Below are 21,442 nucleotides of genomic sequence, written 5' to 3' on the forward strand. Positions count from 1 at the left end.
CCAACTAAAGCCCCCTCTAGCCTCCTCTCCCATTCTTTGTGTTCATAGGCAGCCATTTCCTGTGTTTGTTCTGTACCGCAAATACAGGCCAGCTGCACCTATTTGCAAAAGGTACAATGGAGAGAAAGTAGGGTATAGCAACACAGAGAATCTGAGGGGGGAGATCATTTTCACTGTACTCTTTCTGAGTTGGTTGCACATGAGAGATTGTAATTGGAATAATGCCTTATTGATGCATATCTCCGGCATTGTCAAATAATATTTCAATACGTCTCGGTGGGCAGCGTGTTGGTGATTTATGACATGTCCGATATGACAAACCCACCATATGTGTGATTAATGTCTGTCTCCAGTCGTCGGTTGTGTTGACGGTGTATCTGTCGGGGGCCAGAACACAGCCTAGAATGAACACCCAACAAAAAGTGAATAAACTCAGCAGGACAGTCAGATGACTAATCATGTTCATTAGAGTTTGACTAAAGAAAAAAATCTTAGTCAGATTGGGTATTCAAGGTTTCTCGAAAAAAAAAAAAAAAAAGGTTTCTTAACAATGTGTTTGGATATGTCCAAGGGTGCTTATATATACACCTTACAGTGGGTGAGACACACTAATGGCACCAATTTCATTGTAAAGAGGTATCCTTGGGCATGGAAGAGATTTGATTCTTACTATAATAGAGACAGATATTGTTCCTATGATCTAAGGTGGAGGGAACCACAAAACTAAATGTATTTTGTCATTTTTACCCCCCCCCCCCCCCCCCCTTCATTGTGAATCCTTTACTTTTCCACATTCATCGACTGTCATCCACACTGTCGATTACTTTCAAAAGAAGCATGATCTAAACTCTGAATGAACCAGATTGAGTGAGTGTTGCCGGCTGCCCTTGTGGAGTCACAATGACTCCTTATGAATGATTAGAGCCCAGAGCTGCTGGTGGTACACTAGATACAGTACTAGTCAGTTTGGACATCTTCTCATTACAGGGTTTTTCTTTATTTTTACTATTTTCAAACATTTTAGAACTATGAAATAACACATGGATCATGTAGTAACCAAAAAAGTGTCAAACAAACCCAAATATATTTTATATTTGAGTTTCTTCAAAGTAGCCACCCTTTGCGTAGTGCCAACTATAACGTTTGGCAGAGGAGGAATACAGGTCTGGGGCTGTTTCTCATGGCTCGGGCTAGGCCCCTTAGTTCCATTGAAGGGAAATCTTAACGCTACAGCATTGACATTCTAGACGATTCTTTGCTTCCAACTTTGTGGCAACAGTTTCATCCTGTTTCAGCATGGAAGCAAGTCCATTCAGCCTTCCCAGAAGCCCAGAAGCCTTCCCAGAAGAGTGGAGGCTGTTATAGCAGAAAAGCGGGGACCAACTCCATATTAATGTCCATGATTTTGGAATGAGATGTTCGACTTGCAGGTGTCCACTTACACTTGGTCATATAGTGTGAGGCCTGCATTGCCCGTGTTCTGCAAAAGTAGAGGTACATAACTGGTTCCTCTTATCACACCCCAGTTAATCTACTGCCTGTTCGCCTGCCTGTGCTACTGGTTGAGCTGAAGCTGATGCAATGCTCTCTGTCATCTGCAGTAGTGCTGAGTTCCGAGAACCTGGCTCCCGGTAATAAACCATTGATAGGTTTGCTGAAGTGCGGCATTAGTGCATTTTCTGTCTGGTGCGCTGTGCACTCTGTGAAAGGCTGTTTGGAAGTAGTCCTGGAAACAGTTGACTGTACTGTTGGCCGGCGCTTTCTCTCCGTCTTTCTCATCATTCTATAAAAATGTGCTTCCAGAGAAAAGTTTGAGACTACAGACCTCTTGACGGCACAGCTTGTAGCCAATAATCACAATATGAAGTGTGTTTTGATGTGACTGATATTCTCTCCCTGGGTGTTTTCTGAATGATCCTCCAGTATATCATCATCATGACAGACTATTAATAATGTAGTTATTGATTCAGTATATGTTACATATAGTACATCATGATTGTTTCACAATACATATTGTACAACAGTAAGTAGCGTATGATACACGTCAGGGTGTGTGTTATTGGTGAATAAGCACTTGCCCCAGGGGTGTACTAAAGCACTGCAGGGGTGAAGGGAGGGGGTAGGTAGGGGGATCTTTCTGCTTATTACCTCTCTGAGGTATGCACTTGGACTCCCCGAAAAAGACTGCTTCTCATCCATTGCTTTATTCTGAATATCTATTGGAAATAAACCATTTGAAATGACTTACGTAGGGTGCACAGTTTCTAGTATGACATCACTCTGAGTGCATTTAATGTGGTGGTTTTGAATGGAGGAGATATGTAAATGAATGCAGCCCTGCAGTGACATTGTGTGCTGAGAGGGCACCCTGTGGTGTCAGGATCAGTCATGATGACGTGATGGAAAGGATAGACCGCATAGAGGATGAGAAGAGACAGCATATAGGATGAATATATTCAGAGTTCTGCTGTTGCTGTATTGAATCACCAGTCAGTGGAGGAGGGGACTCCAATGAGCGAGCCCGAGTGTGTGTGTGTGTGTGTGTGTTTGCCAAGTGGAGGGGGGAGTGTGTGTGTGAGGGGAGGGGGAAAAGGGGGTATTGTCCTGCCTCCGTACCCTCCTTCCCTCTCTCCCACCTCAGGCTGGCGATCTCCTCTGACAGCCTCAAGGTGGAACGTGGTGGAAGGACCTGAAACAAGCTGCGGTGTTGTCGTTGCCCCTTTTCTTTCCCTTCCCCCCCCTCTTTTTGTCGGAGGAGCGAGTTAGGCTAGCCCCATTCCTCAATGGTGGTGGCTGGCTCTGACTCTTTGTCGGCTCAGTGTAGGGTAGAGGATAAGGGGGGGTGGCTATGTGGCTGAGGCTGAGCGGTGTGAATATAGCATGTACACCATAGAGCAAGTGAGCACAGTTCAGCCATGAAAGCCCAGCGGGAGAGGCTGAGGATTCCGGGACTGACGTTGGAGTGAGTATTTTCCTTATCTTCTTCTTGGGGCTGGTGACCGCACCACTGCTCCACACTGCAGCAGACGGCTTCGTTGGTCTCTGCCGTTGCACCTCCTGTTTTTATTTTCTCTCTAGCTAGTAGCATTGTGGAGCGTTTAGCATCATGCAGCATTGTCACATACAGCAGCAGCAGCACTGTAGCAGTGTACACGGTAGGATGTGTCACGTAAAATCCTCTGTAGTGATAGTGACGGGGACAGTGTGTGTGTCAAGCAGAGGACTGCCACACAACCTCTGTTTGGTTGCAATGAAACCCACTGACACACACCCACACACCCACACACATGGACACACAATACAGTGATGATTAAATGGCAGGCTTTTGTGACGCATGATCAATAAGTTGATGGGCAGTGGAGTGGCCTCATAACCAAGGCCTTGTTTTTATGTTGGATAACAGATCCCGCCTGCTACCAGTGACAGTAATATGCTGGGCCTGAGACCCAAACAACAAACACTCCGCCATGGCCCTGTTGTGTTCCTGTTGCGCATCACACAGATCTGTTCTTTGTGTAATGACTTGCGAAGGCAGTCGATTGGGTTCTCTCGGGTCACCAAGGCACATGTTTGTTTGCGTCCTCCGATACTTCTGCTGGCGCAAGTTTAAGTATTGCTAACTCGGCATATACGTAGCCTACGCATCTAATTTAGATCCAGTTCAGTGTCGTTACTGACAGGAAGGTCAATTCTGCAGCTCTATGGAACAATACTAGTGTTTAATCATGGACTATTGAGATGCACTGTGCTGTTATTTGCTAATACATTTTGATTGTGTCTACTAAGTGCCATGATAGCAGGAAAAAGTCTGTTGTTTTTCTACTTGAATTACAGAAAGTAAACAGGCAGTGGTTTGGAGGGCTGAAAGACATCCTTTTCACATCTTAAGAAGTGAGCTTTCTTTCCTTGCCAGTGAAGTTACTATAGAGGTTTTTTTCTGTTTTCTCATAGCCTTGGGTAATCCTTCAGATTTCAAGTAGGATTTGGTTGCACTGTGTGCCTGTTTCAGGTTTCACTCTCCACCTCTTTTTTTGTGTGTGTGTGTGTGTGTGTGTGTGTGTGTGTGTTTGTGTGTGTGTGTGTGTGTGTGTGTGTGTGTGCATAGTATGGATGCTTTTTATGATAATCGCTTAAGCCTAGCAAGCCTCAAGCACCAAACAAAGTCTCTAATCCTCAAAGATGCTAAACCTGTGTTGCGTGAACAGACAAGTGCCTTGGTAACCTATTTCCAAAACACAATTGAGTTTCATTTCAAAGCTGTGCTGCTGCTGCTGCTCTGTGGTTAATGTATGTCAGCTAGCTAGCAGGACAGGGTATGTGACTGCATACATCAGCCCAAATCACTTCACAGGGCTTCTAAGTGAAAGTAGCCATTGTCCGTCCTGTGCAAACGTAGCGTGCTAAAATAATCACTATTTACAAAACTTACTTTTAACTTCCAGCCTCACTCCCCGAAGCTTGAGCCCGACACCCACAAGTCCTTGCAGCCCTCTCAGCCCGTTGCACGCATTTCATTTTTGGAGGTAAGCGTCACAAGCTTCTTTGGCCATCATGTTAATTTTGTATTTGTGGGTTGAGGGAAATCCATGCTGGACTATGAAAGGTGTGAGTCGATAGTCCATGCGATCATTAGTTTGTCATAACAGAGAGGTGTTTTTTTCTCTCTGAAATCGGTTTCCTTTGGTGCAGCTTTGATGGAAGAGGATAGAGTGCTTATATAATGTTCTTAGTGTCACCTCCTTCCCCTTACTCATTTTCTATAGTCTGGTTTTGAGGCTTCTCTTTCAAGTGCAAAGAAGGATTTGTGGCATTTTGCAATTCTTCAAAGTGGGGAATGGTCAGAATCCCCAAGCTTGATTGATTTATTAGAAAATGCACTTGAAAGAAAAGGGTCATACAGTGATTTTAGGTCACAATGTTGCATACCTTTTTTCCCATTACTGTTGTTTGCTCTATACCTCTTGTTTTAGCCGTCAACCATATGACCTTCCAACCATCCAAGTAAGTTAAGTCCTTTCAACATTGGAGCCAACTGAAACCTTAGATCAACAAACACCCACCCTTTCCCCAAAATGAGGTCCGCTACCGCCCATGTTGGCCAATAGCAAAATGGATTTAGATGGAACATGTATCTGGTCAAATGGGCCTTTGCGTCTTGCTACTGTGGCTGAGGCATGTCAAGACTGTATCATCTGGAGGAGTGACAGAGGGGGCGGGGTGGTATGGCTGTCTCCTTCACTTCTCTCTCTCCTCGCTCTCCCTAAATCCTCTCCTCTCTGCGTAGCACACTAATGATGTCGGCGATAGCAGGTCACACTGTCCTCTTCCCTGTCTCTTGATGTGTCGCATGGCGAGCCGCCGTGAATCAGCCTTTTGTTCCTGGAGTAGGTTCATCTGGTTTCGCATATTCAACTGGGTCATTGAGCCCGAACCCTGCTTTTGTTGTTTTAGCCATTTTGGCTCATTAATGTTTACATGACCCCTAGTTTTCTCCCCTCCTACAACTTTGGTTGTAATGAGAAGGACAGAACAAAAGGATAAGGAGTTCATCCTTTCTGGAAAACATGCTGTTTTTCTTGTGTGATTGATAGGCTACAGATGACTTGAATTAGTCAAGTTCAAGAGAGCCCGGAAGAGGCCGTATCCATTCTAAATTCTGGAAATTACTCATATTTATATATTTATTCACGTGTGTGCATCAGTTTCATGCTCATGTTTTATTGATAACAGCCTTTGTAGAATAAATGATGTCGTGGTTACTGTTTTGTGATGTTTGGAGTGGACTCATGTCGTCATTAATATTTTACGGACATTAATATTCTTCATATAGTATGCTATACTTTTTTATAAATCCATTGGCGATGCATGTGTTGACGCCAGATACGTTTTCTTTTTTTTCTTTTTTTTTGAATTTTACCCCTTTTTCTCCCCAATTTCGTGGTATCCAATTGTTGTAGTAGCTACTATCTTGTCTCATCGCTACAACTCCCGTACGGGCTCGGGAGAGACGAAGGTTGAAAGTCATGCGTCCTCCGATACACAAGCCGCACTGCTTCTTAACACAGCACGCATCCAACCAGAGGAAACACCGTGCACCTGGCCACCTTGGTTAGCGCACACTGCGCCCAGCCCGCCACAGGAGTCGCTGGTGCGCGATGAGACAAGGACACCCCTATCGACCAAGCCCTCCCTAACCCGGGCGACGCTAGGCCAATTGTGCGTCGCCCCACGGACCTCCCGGTCGCGGCCGATTACGACAGAGCCTGGGCGCGAACCCAGGGACGCTGCAGTACAGCGCCCTTAACCACTGCGCCACCCGGGAGGCCCCCCCAGATACGTTTTCAACTGTGAATATACGAACGGCATGAAAGACAGAGTTGTCTATCAATAAGTAGCAGAATGCCCCCTCGCGTCACCTCTGACCACATATTGTGCTGCTAGCTACTCTCTTACAGTTCCATTGAGAAGAGCAGTAGCTTAACATTGAAGTTATTCACTTCCACAAAGATTGCAACATTTATGCCGTACAGTAGTAGCATACTGTTCATAGTTGAAACAAGGAAATATCTTAATTGAGAATTTTGTAGGAAAGTGGCTAATCTCAAAAAACATCACATCTTTGATGCTACTCTTTCCTCCTATCTGCATTTTGTAAAATGTTGGCATATATTTGTTTATATGAAATGTCACTCCGTAGTTGATGACCTGAACTGTAATGTGTATTTGAATTATGCCTTGTGTCGTCTGCTGGTTACTGTTAGTGTCACACTAACCAATGGGAAGGTCTTCACACTGACTAGTGAACCCCTCAGACAATGAGCATGCTTGTCAGAGCTATTTTAGCGTTAGCTGCTACTGCTAGCTAGTTTTTTTCCAGTTTGATTTTGTACATTAATTCTACAATATTGCCCTGTTATAAAAATGTTTACTAGCTACAACAAGTTTTCAACCATTTTGGTAGTCAGGTCATGTCTACCCGTTAAGAAACAAAAGGCCAATCACAGTTGCTATAGTAGCTTGCTAATGCTAACCAGTCAATGAGAAAAGGATATAATTACTTGCTAGGCTAACCAGCAAGGGCAGACTGGGTATCCATCAGCTAATCCAGCTTCAGAATAAAGCCTTTGATGTCAAGTATCTGGTGTCAGTCAGAATTCCCCCATGTGTAATATCAGCCATCAGGACAATAATGTTTCACAGTGATTCCAGAGAACATGGTGAACTTTAATCAGGATTAATGAATTAGGGGAGATTACTCGACTCGGCTAATGTGCTGCACAGCATGTATAATTTCCCCCAAAATATTTGAAACCCATTTTACTGTAAATTATGGGCAAGAGAATTAGCACATCAAACCAGAACACTTCCCTTCTTATTAGTCCTTCCTTTTAGTCTAATGTACTGACACCATGTTTCTATTATGTGCATATTCAAATATATTTAATTGAGTCAAAGTTTTGTAGTAAACTGTAGTTTGAGGTCAACACCAATCAGAATGTAGCAGCTTTCCCATATAGTTTATTTATCATTAAAATATATTTATTCGCATTTTAATAACATTGTGTATATTATATTGTATAACCAACAGAATATCTGACGGACTGCAGAAACATCAATATTTTAAAAATCTATAAACCACCAGCTTTAAAGTGCACCTCTACAGACATAATTTAAATACGCTTCCAATAAAGTTTAACCTCAAATTGATCTTCCGACTAGTCTTCACATCTCCATCTAATAACGGAATCAGTTTACCATTAACGGTGGTTGTGCCTTTGAAATCACCCTCTTTTATCTGGAGCACAGAAGCAGAGCAGGGCCATAATTAGTGCTGGGCTGGGCCTGTCACATCACTCTACTGGGACACAGAGCTCTGAGGGGGGGCTGGGAGGCCTGCATGACTACCTGACGTCAGCATCACTGCTTCACATTTTAAGAAGGTGTTCTATCACAGGTCCTGACGAGGGACCCTGGGGTTTTACAGCGCATGTGACCTTGTTATCAGCAATGCTTATGACTATTGTCTAGAGCTCTCTGAAAGCACATGGTCTGACCAGAGCGCAGAGTTTTTCTTGGTCAGGTAATTTGATTGAACCTGATTGTATGATCAAAAAAATGATATTTTTGTGTTCATTGCAGGGACTTGCTACAGTATCTATAGATAGGGCCAGGAGTACTTCCTGGCCAGGTCACGTGGTTCTAGGAAAAACTGTCTGGACGTTGGACTTTGGCCACTGTTTGGAGCACTGCATCAGTTGTCAATCAATCCCTGTGTCCTGTGATTGGATCCCATTCTGTGTGGGTGTCAATGGGTGTCACTATTTCCCCTCAGGGAGTGTTATGTATCTCCCAAGGCTCTTCAGGTGGAGCATACACAGTGTAACATGAACCTGGCTGAGATCACTGTTGACTCCCGTTATGCCATGCTATCTGCTGTGGAGTGTGTGGCTGCATGCCTCTCCTCCTACCCAACTGCCTGCCTAGCTCCCCTTCTCACAAACAAACGTGCAAGCTGATCTCAGCCAACTGCCAAGACTGTGTGTATGTGCGCGTGTCCGTGTGTACGTGCATGTGTGTCTTATCTGACCCACTTGTTTACCTTTAGTCCCCTGTATGTGGCCTGTTATCTTCCTTTAAGATAGTCCAGTGGGCATGAGACAATGGGATCAAAGGGTGGCAGGAGTTAAGATGAGATTGTCTGTCATGAAGTGAGTCAGCCTCTGTCTCACTGCCTGCTTAAGAACAAACTGTAGGAAGGAGGAACTATGGAAGAGAGGGGGGAAGCCTGGCTGCCTTTAATAGAGGACAACCGTGGAAAAGCACAGCGTTTCCATTTCAAACAGGACCTGCTTAAGATCGGCCAGCCCATGAGGCATTTTGGAGGGGAGCCAGATTGCGAAAGCTGTGAGTGTACCGCAATGTCTGCTGGTGATGCAGCACTGCTCTGACTCACCCCCCCCCCCCCCCCCCCCCCCGCTTGGGACGCGGAGTGGTAGATGCCGCCTGTTACATGATATGGAGCATGTTGAGCTGGTAGGGAGAGAGAAAGAGAGAAGGGTGAGTGACTGTATGGGATCTGGAAACAAATGCACAGAGAAAGGAAAAGCAAAAGTCAGCTTTTATAAGGTGTTATATCCCGGTCGTAGAGGCTTATAAGCTGACCTGAATCAAACAGTGTTCCCTGGAGTACTTTTTTTATTTTTCATTTTTTGGAACTGCACTTAAAGGACGCTGCAGTGTCCACTCTGCCAGTGTGTGTGTATGCCGCAGCTGGCTGCAGATGTGTCCGAGCAGCAGAGTAAGTTTGGAGCCTTGGAGGAGGATGGGGGTTGTTCAAGTGTTGGCGCTTGTCGCCGGGACTGTTGTTGTAGGGGACGGGTCGCCCCCCATGTCCATGACGCCCGGCGCTTCTCATCGCCGGGTCTTTTGAGACCCCCAGTCCACATCCCGCTTCCTGGAAGGGGCTGGCATGACTTTGGCACAATGTCGGACTCCAGTCTGTGGACGGTTCTCTCCAATTTTACCATGCCACACTTTCTCAGCAGGGCCAGGCTCAGACGATCCAAAAGGTAACCTTGATGACAAACTGTGTGTTTTGTTCAGTGAGTGTAGGTTTGGTTCTTCTATCGGTCATATGTAGGCTACTTGGGACTTTGTAGCCAGAGTTGTTTGAAGAATTCAGAGATGAGTAGAAGAGCAAGCCTATTCTTCTACCTTTTGAATTGGACAGACCAGTGAGTGACCAGTAGCGAATGTGTTGTTGCCTTGTCGGGGTCATCTGAGATGTTTTATGCTGATGTTGACCCGGGACAATAAGTTGGGTGTTACTGCCTACGTATTGTGTGTGATTGAGCCTTGTGGCACTGTAACGCCAGTTGAGTGTTTGAATGCTTTCAAGGCAGTATCTCATGCACTCTATATAAAGGAGTATGATTAACCTGTCTCCTTAAGATGGAACAGGGGAGTGTTGACTTTTAGGAATATGACGTGAAATGTGATATCTGGTACCTCTCATCTGTTACCTCATTAGAACAGAAGCCACAATTGAATTTTTATTTTATTTTTACCAATTCTTCCCATGAATACTGTAGGTGTGTCTTAAAGGTTGTCGGTGGAGTTTGAGCTTCATACAATGACCTTTCATTGAAAATTCTTCTCTCTGTAGCACTACATCGTCCAGAGGTTTGTACGTTACATCGCGCTCTTCCTCACATGCCAGTTTTTTTGTGTAAACTGGTGCACTTGGTCCAGTCCCTCCTGAAAGTCGTATTATTTATATTCTACGGGTTGACCTATTTTGTACTAAAGAACGGCTTCATATCAGATGATGTCCTCACTACTCTGCATATTCAGGACATGCTGTACTGCACTCTGTAATCTATTCCTTTCATCAGAAAATCACCAGAGGGCTTTTTTCAGTATAAAGACATAGATTTATAGGAGTAACTGAAACAAATTGAGATAAGAGGCTGTTTAGTTTATTAGGATCCCCATTAGCTACTGCACATACAGCAGCTACTCTTCCTGGGTTCCACATAAAACGTAGAAATACATGACAAAGTTCAGAACAGTTGTAGACAAGAACAACATAAGGTATTACGTTGAATTCAAAATACAAGATAAAATAAGAGTTATATACTCAACAAAAATGTAAATGCATTTTTTAAAATTTTACTTGAGTTACAATTCATATAAATTAGTTAGGCCGTAATCTATGGATTTTACATGACTGGGAATACAGATATGCATCTGTTGGTCACAGATACCTTAAAATAAGGTAGGGGCATGGATCAGAAAACCAGTCAGTATCTGGTGTGACCACCATTTGCCACATGCAGCACGACACATCTCCTTCACATAGAGTTGATCAGGCTGTTGATTGTGGCCTGTGGAATGTTGTCCCATTGGAGGGAACTGAAACACGCCGTCGTACACGTCGATCCAGAGCATCCCATATGTGCTCAATGGATGAGTGTGCAGACCATGGAAGAACTGGGACATTTTCAGCTTCCAGGAATTGTACACAGATCCTTGCGACATGGGGCCGTGCATTATGCTGAAACATGAGGTGATGGCGGCAGATGAATGGCAACGACAACGGGCCTCCAGGTCTTGTTACAGTATCTCTGTGCATTCAAATTACCGTTGATAAAATGCAATTGTGTTTGTTGTTTCTAGCTTATGGCTGCCCATACCGTAACCCCACCGCCACGATGACATGGCTCTATACATAACTGAGCGACGAGTTAAATCAGTTTTTGGTTTGGGTACCGTGAAGAAACCCATAGTGGAATGTCGGGTGGGGTATGTATGACCGTTTGAAGGGAACGCAACTAGATTATACACGCGGTTAGGCATTTTTTAACAGAAATGTTTCTTAAAGAGAGTAGTAGTACATTTCTCCTCAACCATGAATGTTGTTAATGTTTGTTCTGTGCAGTTAATGGCAAAGTGTGCTGCTTTGTTTTGAGCCAGCTGCAGCTTTGCTAGGTCTTTCGTTGCTGCACCTGTAGTGGATTGGAGCCAAAATGGGCAGGGTCAAAGTTAAGTGAACTAGAGGGATTGCTGTGAGTGAGTAGGCATGTTAATATCAGTAGTAAGTGATTTGATTATGTGGGGAGCAGAGCTCTCTCGGTTGAGATCAGATGGGAGGGATGTTGTCCCATGTAAGGAGACCACAGAACAGTGCACAGAACTACTGTATGGTCATGTCCTGAACTGGGATGAACTTGAATGGGTTTATTCCCAGTTGTGTAATACGAATAGAAGTGTACCATATAGAAATGATTGTTCTCTAACTCCACGTTATTGTGAAAAAAACATTCTCTGTTTTGTTATACTTTTATCTGTGATGAACCATTGAGACATCTGAAGTGCCGTGCTGGGTATTTGTGTTGTGGCGTTATCCACTCTTTCTAATACAGAAATGTGATTCTTTCTTTTTACTTTTTGGGTTTTGTTTTGTATTGCTAGGTGTTACTGCACTGTTGGAGCTAGAAACACAAGCATTTCGCTGAACCTGCGATAACATCTTAAAAATCTGTTTACGCGACCAATAAACTTTGATTTGATGAGCATTTCTAAAGTAGGATCTTTGAGGTGAACAGGACATGCAATATGGGAATATATTTGTTAAGTAATAAATCTTAAATTTCAACAAACATTTCTGTAAAATCAGTATTCCCAATGACCAAATTGTGGTAACGTATAGGAACTCAAGTTCTTTTGTTCTTTCGATCTGGATGAATACCTCACCATCAAATGCCAAACGCATTACCTCCCAAAGATTATAATTGTATTAGATTTATACAGCTCTCAACTACACTAGACTTTGTGCAAACTGGAAACCTCATATCTTGAGGCCGCATTTAATGTAGCTTAGAAATGTATTGAAGGAAATCTGAGGAAAACGCTACTGAAGTTCTATCAACACAACTCCTATGCTACTCGCGCATCGAGCACTCGTGATCATTACTTTGCGCCTCCCCTCCTATAGGCAGAAAGTTAAACAGGAAGTACCTGTGGTAAAGTCTGTTCAACGTTAGTCTGACCAATCGTAATCTATTCTTCAAGATTGTTTTGATCATGCGGAATGGGAAATGTTCCGGGGTTGACTCTGAAAATAGAATCGATGTATACAATCGATCGTATATATAAACTCGGTGACTGAGTTCATCAGGAAGTGTATAGAGGATGTTGTTCTCACTGTGACTATTAGAACTAATCCAAACCAAATATGGATAGATGGCCAAACTGAAAGCACTAACCACCACATTTAATCACGGCAAGATGACTGGGAACATGGATGTGTACAACTGACCAGCAACAGTATTCCCTCTAAGGCAATCAGAAGCAAAATGACAGTACAGTGATAAAGTGCAATTCAATGGCTCAGACACAAGACGTCTCCACAATTCATTATTTCACTGTTAATATTACAGAACCTTTGTTTTTGTTTTTATTCACAACTTAGTGTATCCATTTAAATCTGAAAATAAAGGGCTTTCACAAAATTATTGACACCCTCGACTTAATATTTGGTAGCACAGCCAATCAAGCGCTTCCTATAGCCATCGATGTGCTTCCTGCACCTCTGTCCTGGCAGTTTGGCCCACTCCTGGTTTGCTGTGCAAACTGCTTCCATCCTTCTTACAAGTTGTCAATGGGATTTAGATCTGGACTCGTTGCTGGCCACTTCAGAATAGTCCAGTGTTTTTTCTTGAACCATTCCTGGGTGTTTTTTGAAGTGTGTTTGGGGGTCATTGTCCTCCTGGAAGACCCATGACCTTCAACAGAGACTCAACTTTATGACACTGGGTCTGCAAAATGGCTTGGTATTTTCCTGATTTCATAAGGCCATGCACACGTTCAAGTTCCAGTGCCAGAGGCAGCAAAGCAACCCCTAAACATCACTGAACTGCCTCCATGTTTGACTGTAGGGAAGTTATTTTCTTTGAAGGACACATTTTGTTTTAAAGTAAAAAATATATATTTTTAAACTCAACCGTTTTCTGGAAGAAATAGTGTGTTTGAAAAAAGTGCAAGGGACTCCTTATTAAGGGAAAGCCAAACACTGAGCCGCCGACGTGGGCCACTGCCGCTCACGAGGACTGTGAACTCTCGTTCTCTGTGGCCAACATGAGTAAGACAATTAAGCGTATTAACCCTTGCAAGGCTGCCGGCCCAGACGGCATCCCAAGCCACATCCACAGAGCATGTGCAGACCAGCTGGCTGGAATGTTAATGGACATATTCAATCACTCCCTATCCCAGTCTGTTGCTTCAAGATGTCCACCATTGTTCCTGTACCCAAGAAAGTGAAGGTAACTGAACTAAATGTTTATTCATCATGAAGTGCTTTGAGATGCTAGTTAAGGATCATATCACCTCCTTGCCCAACACCCTAGACCCACTACAATTTGCATATCGCCCCAACAGATGCCCTATCCCATCTGGACAAGAGGAATACCAATGTAAGAATGCTGTTCTTCGACTACAGCTCAGCCTTCAACAAAATAATGCCCTCCAAGCTCATCACTAAGCTTGGGGCCCTGGGTCTGAACCCCACCCTGTGCAACTGGGCCCTGGACTTCCTGACAGGCGATCCCAGGTGGTGAAAATAGGCAACCCCAGAAGGGTGCATGCTCAGCCCCTTCTTGAACTCCCCTTTCACCCATGACTGCATGGCCATGCACGTCTCCAACTCAATCATCAAGTTTGCTGATTGCCAACAACGATGAGACAGCTTACAGGTAGGAGGTGAGGGCCCTGGCAGACTGGTGCCTGGAAGATTTCCTCTCCCTCAATGTCAACAAAATGAATAAGCTGTTAATGGACTTCAGGAGACACCAGAGAGGGCACACCCCCACTCATATTGACGGGACCGTAGTGGAGATGGTGAAAAGCTTCCGTCACTGATAAGCTGAAATGGTCCATTCACACAGACAGTGTGGTGAAGAAGGCGCAACAGCACCTGTTCAACCTCAGGAGGCTGAAAATATCTTGGCCCCTAAGACCCTCACAAACATCTAAATATGCACCATTGAGGGCATCCTGTCAGGCCATATCAAATCAAATCAAATGTATTTATATAGCCCTTCGTACATCAGCTGATATCTCAAAGTGCTGTACAGAAACCCAGCCTAAAACCCCAAACAGCAAGCAATGCAGGTGTAGAAGCACGGTGGCCTAGGAAAAACTCCCTAGAAAGGCCAAAACCTAGGAAGAAACCTGGAGAGGAACCAGGCTATGTGGGGTGGCCAGTCCTCTTCTGGCTGTGCCGGGTGGAGATTATAACAGAACATGGCCAAGATGTTCAAATGTTCATAAATGACCAGCATGGTCCAATAATAATAAGGCAGAACAGTTGAAACTGGAGCAGCAGCATGGCCAGGTGGACTGGGACAGCAAGGAGTCATCATGTCAGGTAGTCCTGAGGCATGGTCCTAGGGCTCAGGTCCTCCGAGAGAGAGAGAAAGAAAGAGAGAAAGAGAGAATTAGAGAGAGCACACTTAAATTCACACAGGACACCGAATAGGACAGGAGAAGTACTCCAGATATAACAAACTGACCCTAGCCCCCCGACACATAAACTACTGCAGCATAAATACTGGAGGCTGAGACAGGAGGGGTCAGGAGACACTGTGGCCCCATCCGAGGACACCCCCGGACAGGGCCAAACAGGAAGGATATAACCCCACCCACTTTGCCAAAGCACAGCCCCCACACCACTAGAGGGATATCTTCAACCACCAACTTACCATCCTGAGACAAGGCCGAGTATAGCCCACAAAGATCTCCGCCACGGCACAACCCAGACAGGAAGATCACATCAGTGACTCAACCCACTCAGGTGACGCACCCCTACCAGGTATCACCACCTGGTACGGAAATTGCAACATCCTCAGGGCTCTCCAGAGGGTGGTGCAATCAGCACAATGCATCACCGGGGCACACTGGCTGTTCTCCAGGACATCTACAGTACCTGGTGTCACAGGATGGCCAAGAAGATCATCAAGTACCTCAGCCATCCGAGTCATGGCCTGTTCACCCCGCTAACATCTAGAAGGTGGAGAAAGCACATGTGCATCAAAGCTGGGACCGAGAGACTGAAAAACTGCTTCTATCTCCAGGCCATCGGACTGTTAAATGCCCGGTACTCTTCCCTGCACCTTAGGGACTGCTGCCTTCAGAATGTATTGACTTTTTGAACATTTTGTTGTGTTACAGCCAGATTTAAAAATGTATTAACTTATTTTTTTGTGTCACTGGCCTACACACAATACCCCATAATGTGAAAGTGAAATTATGTTTTTAGAAATTGTTACAAATTAATAAAAAATGTAAGGCTGAAATCCCTTGAGTCAATAAGTATTCAACTCCTTTGTTATGGCAAGCCTAAATAAATTCAGAGGTAAATATTTGCTTAAGAAGTCGCATAATAAGTTGTATGGACTCGCTCTGTGAGTGATAGTAACACAAACACAATAATAGTGTTTCAGATTATTTTTTAATCACTAGCTCATCTCTGTACCCCACACAGAATTATCAGTAAGGTGCCTCAGTCGACCAGTGACTTTAGATTCAATCAGAAAGACCAGGCAGGTTTTCCAATGCCTCACAAAGAAGGGCACCTATTGGTGAAAAAAATGCATAATAAAGCTAACTTTGAATATCCCTTTGAGCATGTTGAAGTTATTATTTATACTTTGGATGGTGTATCAATAGACCCAGTCACTACAAACATACAGGCAGGCGTCTTTCATAACTTAGTTCCAGGAGAGAAAGGAAACCACTCAGGGATTTCACCATGAGGCCAAAGTTACAGAGTTTAATGGCTGTGATAAGATAAAACGGAGGATAAATCAACAACATTGTAGTTGCTCCACAATTCTAACCTAATTGAGAGTGAAAAGAAGGAAGCCTGTACAGAACATGCATCTTGTTTACAATGAGGCTCTAAAGTAAATGTAAAAAATGCGGCAAAGAAATGATCATTATGTCCTGAATACGAAGTCTTATGTTTGGGGCAAATCCACACAACACATTACTGGGTACCACTCTTCATACTTTCAATCATGGTGGTGGCTTAATCATGTTATGGGTATGATTGTCATCGGCAAGGACTATGGAGGTTTTTTTTAGGATAAAAAGAAGCGGTATATAACTACTGTAAGCACAGGAAAATCCTAGAGGACAACCTGGTTGTCTGCTTTCCAACAGACACTGGGAGACACATTCACCTTTCAGCAGGGCAATAACCTTAATCACAAGGCCAAATATACACTGGAGTTACCAAAGCAACATTGAATGTTTCTGAGTGGCCTAGTTACAGTTTTGACTTAAATTGGCTTGGAAAATCTATGGCAAAACTTGAAAATGTCTGTCTAGCAATGATCAACAACCAACTTGTAAGTAAGCATTTCACGGTAAGGTTGTATTTGGCACATGTGACAAATTCGATTTTGAACTTAAGAGCTTGAAGAATTTTTTGAAGAATGTGCAAATATTGTACAATCCAGGTGTGCAAAGCTCTTGGAGACTTACCCAGAAAGACTCATAGCTGTATTCGCTGCCAAAGGTGATCCTAACATGTATTGCCACAGGGGGTTAAATACTTATGTAATCAAGATATATTAGTGTTTTCTTTTTTTCATAAATGTTTTACAAATGTTATCATTTCTATTCCACTTTGGCATTACTGAATATTTTGTATTGATTGTTGACAAAAATTACAATTAAATCCATTCTAATCCCACCTTGAAAAAGTCCAGGGGTGGGAATACTTTCTGAAGGAACGGTACATCATCACTGAACAATGGTCACTTTTTAATAATGTTTACATACAATTTTACCCTCTTCATATGCACACTACAAGAGCAAAAGTATGTGGACACCAGCTTGTAGAACATCTCATTCCAAAATCATGGGTATTAATATGGAGTTGGTCCCCCCCTTTGCTGATATAATAGCCTTCCCTCTTCTGGGAAGGCTTTCCACTGAATGTTGGAACATTGCTGCGGGAACTTGCTTCCATTCAGTTACAAGCGCATTAGTGAGGTTGGGCACAGATGTTGGGCGATTAGACCTGGTTCGCATTCCAATTAATCCCAAGGGTGTTTGATGGAGTTGAGGTCAGGGCTCTTTGCAGGCTAGTCAAGTGATTCGACACTGATCTCGACAAACTATTTCTGTATGGACCTCGCTTTGTGCATATGTGCATTGTCATGCTGAAACAGGAAAGGGCCTTCCCCCCCAAACCGTTGTCACAAAGTTGGAAGCACAGAATCATCTAGAATGTCATTGTATGCTGTAGTGTTAAGATTTAGTGAGCTTTACACCACTTAAACCGATACTCGGCATTGCACATGGTGATCTAAGGCTTGTGTGCGGCTGCTTGGCCATGGAAACCCATTTAATGAAGCTCCCAACGAATTGTTCTTGTGCTGATGTTCGAGGCAGTTGGGAATTTGGTAGTGAGTGTTGACCGCGCTTCAGCACTCAGCGGTCCCATTCTGTGAGCTTGTGTGGTCTACCATTTTGTTGCTCCTAGACGTTTCCACCTCACAATAACAGCATGTATAGTTGACCGGCGCAGCTCTAGGAGGGCAGAAATTTGACTTGTTGGAAAGGTGGCATCCTATGGCGGTGCAACATTCAAAGTCAGAGCTTTTCTGTAAGGCCATTCTACTGCCAATGTTTGTCTATGGAGATCGCATAGCTGTGTGCTCGATTTTTATATACCTGTCGGAAATGAGTGTGGCTGAAATGGCCAAATCCACTATTTTGAGAGGTGTCCACATACTTTTATATATATATATATAGTGTATATACCGTATTCTAGTTAAGGCTGATCCTATATAACTACTGCTATACAAACCTTTTCTATACTGTCTGTCTCACACCATATGAGGGGTTCTGTGAAATGTTCTGCATTATGGGTGTTGTACACAAGCGGGTCTCCTGGTAAAAAAGGAGAAAAAAAGTGTGTTCACTGGTTACTATATATATGTATATACAGTGCCTTGCGAAAGTATTCGGCCCCATTGAACTTTGCGACCTTTTGCCACATTTCAGGCTTCAAACATAAAGATATAAAACTGTATTTTTTTGTGAAGAATCAACAACAAGTGGGACACAATCATGAAGTGGAACGACATTTATTGGATATTTCAAACTTTTTTAACAAATCAAAAACTGAAAAATTGGGCGTGCAAAATTAGTCAGCCCCCTTAAGTTAATACTTTGTAGCGACACCTTTTGCTGCGATTACAGCTGTAAGTCACTTGGGGTATGTCTCTATCAGTTTTGCACATCGAGAGACTGAATTTTTTTCCCATTCCTCCTTGCAAAACAGCTCGAGCTCAGTGAGGTTGGATGGAGAGCATTTGTGAACAGCAGTTTTCAGTTCTTTCCACAGATTCTCGATTGGATTCAGGTCTGGACTTTGACTTGGCCATTCTAACACCTGGATATGTTTATTTTTGAACCATTCCATTGTAGATTTTGCTTTATGTTTTGGATCATTGTCTTGTTGGAAGACAAATCTCTGTCCCAGTCTCAGGTCTTTTGCAGACTCCATCAGGTTTTATTCCAGAATGGTCCTGTATTTGGCTCCATCCATCTTCCCATCAATTTTAACCATCTTCCCTGTCCCTGCTGAAGAAAAGCAGGCCCAAACCATGATGCTGCCACCACCATGTTTGACAGTGGGGATGGTGTGTTCAGCTGTATTGCTTTTACGCCAAACATAACGTTTTGCATTGTTGCCAAAAAGTTCAATTTTGGTTTCATCTGACCAGAGCACCTTCTTCCACATGTTTGGTGTGTCTCCCAGGTGGCTTGTGGCAAACTTTAAACAACACTTTTTATGGATATCTTTAAGAAATGGCTTTCTTCTTGCCACTCTTCCATAAAGGCCAGATTTGTGCAATATACGACTGATTGTTGTCCTATGGACAGAGTCTCCCACCTCAGCTGTAGATCTCTGCAGTTCATCCAGAGTGATCATGGGCCTCTTGGCTGCATCTCTGATCAGTCTTCTCCTTGTATGAGCTGAAAGTTTAGAGGGACGGCCAGGTCTTGGTAGATTTGCAGTGGTCTGATACTCCTTCCATTTCAATATTATCGCTTGCACAGTGTTCCTTGGGATGTTTAAAGCTTGGGAAATCTTTTTGTATCCAAATCCAGCTTTAAACTTCTTCACAACAGTATCTCGGACCTGCCTGGTGTGTTCCTTGTTCTTCATGATGCTCTCTGTGCTTTTAACGGACCTCTGAGACTATCACAGTGCAGGTGCATTTATACGGAGACTTGATTACACACAGGTGGATTGTATTTATCCTCAATAGTCATTTAGGTCAACATTGGATCATTCAGAGATCCTCACTGAACTTCCGGAGAGAGTTTGCTGCACTGAAAGTAAAGGGGCTGAATAATTTTGCACGCCCAATTTTTCAGTTTTTGATCAGTTAAAAAAGTTTGAAATATCCAATAAATGTCGTTCCACTTCATGATTGTGTCCCACTTGTTGTTGATTCTTCACAAAAAATACATTTTTATATCTTTCTGTTTGAAGCCTGAAATATGGCAAAAGGTCGCAAAGTTCAAGGGGGCCGAATACTTTCGCAAGGCACTGTATATATGACATTGCTCATTCTGTTATTTCTTAATTCATTTCTAAACATTTTTGGAGATGTGTGTATTGTTAGGTATTACTGCACTCTTGGAGCTAGAAACAAAAGAAAATTGCTGCACCTTCGATAACATCTGCAAAATGTATGTGTACGCAACCAATTTTGTATTTATTTGATGCCCCATAGTGCATTAGCAACAAATAGCTGGAAAGGGAGAGCACGTCATCTCTCTCTCCCTCTCTCTGTCTGTTTCCCTCTTGCTCCTTCTTTCTGTGTTGTGCCTGTCTGTTGTATATTGGGCTGATGTCAGCTCACTTGACAAGGAAGCAAAGCTCGAAGACGTAAAAAAAAATGAGATGAATCATGACTTCTTGTAGTTGACATGGGGTCAAGATAAGAAAGGCTTTGGATATTCTTGGATTGGAAAGCAAAGCAGTGTTCTAAACTAAGGAAAGGAATTTTAAAGCCTTGCTGAACTGAAAGCTAGTGAATGCAGGAAATTCATGTAATAGAGTGCACGAACAGCACAACAACTTTCAAGACAAATGCAGAGCAATTTCCACACAATTTGTCTCTCAGCAGTGTTCCTTTGTGGCCTCTCTCGAAGACTACATGTGTGATGATTTTTTAAATTATTATAGAAAATGGTATATCATACACTGAAGTTGAGGAACAATAGAAAGTAATTCTACTTTGAAAGTTGATAAACTTGAGAAAATGGCCCTTGATTGTTTTGGTACATGTACTGGAGAGCTCTTCTTTGTCTACACCCACTCAGCATCGTTCACACCCTCTTAAACCTTAGCCCCAAGCATCTCTTTAAGGATTCACATGTGCTAAACAGAGTGAGTAGTGTAGTACACAACCAAAGATTCAAGACTAAAAGTAGTAGCCTACAGTAAGGTAAAAATACACTATCTAGTCCTTGGCCTACAGTGGATCCTCCTTTAGAAGTTGCGAGCTTATGCCACGGGACTTAGAGGTAATATGTGGTTTAGTATGGTACCCTGTGTCACCACTTCATTGCTCCAGACCAGTGCAAGGGGGAGTTAGATCACTGATTATGCTTTGGGTCCTACTGTGTCTCTGACAATGAATGGGCGACATAAGCCTAAATAGAAACTGATAATTGTTCATGACCTCTGTATTACTTACTAAAACTGTTGTTACAGTAAGGTTATTATTATTATTTATTTTATTTTATTATTTTGCTCTTACTGTAGTACTTTAGGCCTCTCCCGAACAGGTCACGTTGGACAGTGTCTGAGTGGTGCAACGGTCTAAGACACTGTGTTGCTACAGATGCT

General features: G+C 43.2%; 1 protein-coding gene across 9 annotated transcripts in view; it reads left to right on the plus strand.

Moving 5' to 3' along the window:
- Window positions 1-21,442, plus strand: part of LOC110509694 (microtubule-associated serine/threonine-protein kinase 3) — a 178,209-nt gene that overhangs the window by 105,957 nt on the left and 50,810 nt on the right. The window contains exons 1-2 of one of the 9 annotated variants that reach the window (XM_090227062.1): window positions 2,630-2,962; window positions 4,443-4,523. The exons of 4 other annotated variants lie outside the window; for them this stretch is intronic. In XM_090227062.1, coding sequence (XP_090083188.1) covers window positions 2,916-2,962; window positions 4,443-4,523 — 128 coding nt within the window. In that variant the 5' untranslated portion in view covers window positions 2,630-2,915. Of the gene's footprint in view, window positions 1-2,629; window positions 2,963-4,442; window positions 4,524-8,696; window positions 9,570-21,442 lie in introns of those variants that run through there. 4 more of the 9 variants (XM_021590735.3, XM_090227064.1, XM_090227060.1 and 1 more) reach the window with 4 other exon arrangements.

The sequence above is a fragment of the Oncorhynchus mykiss genome, chromosome 29 (assembly GCF_057628025.1).
Source record: "Oncorhynchus mykiss isolate SJ-2025 chromosome 29, ASM5762802v1, whole genome shotgun sequence".
Lineage (NCBI taxonomy): Eukaryota > Metazoa > Chordata > Actinopteri > Salmoniformes > Salmonidae > Oncorhynchus > Oncorhynchus mykiss.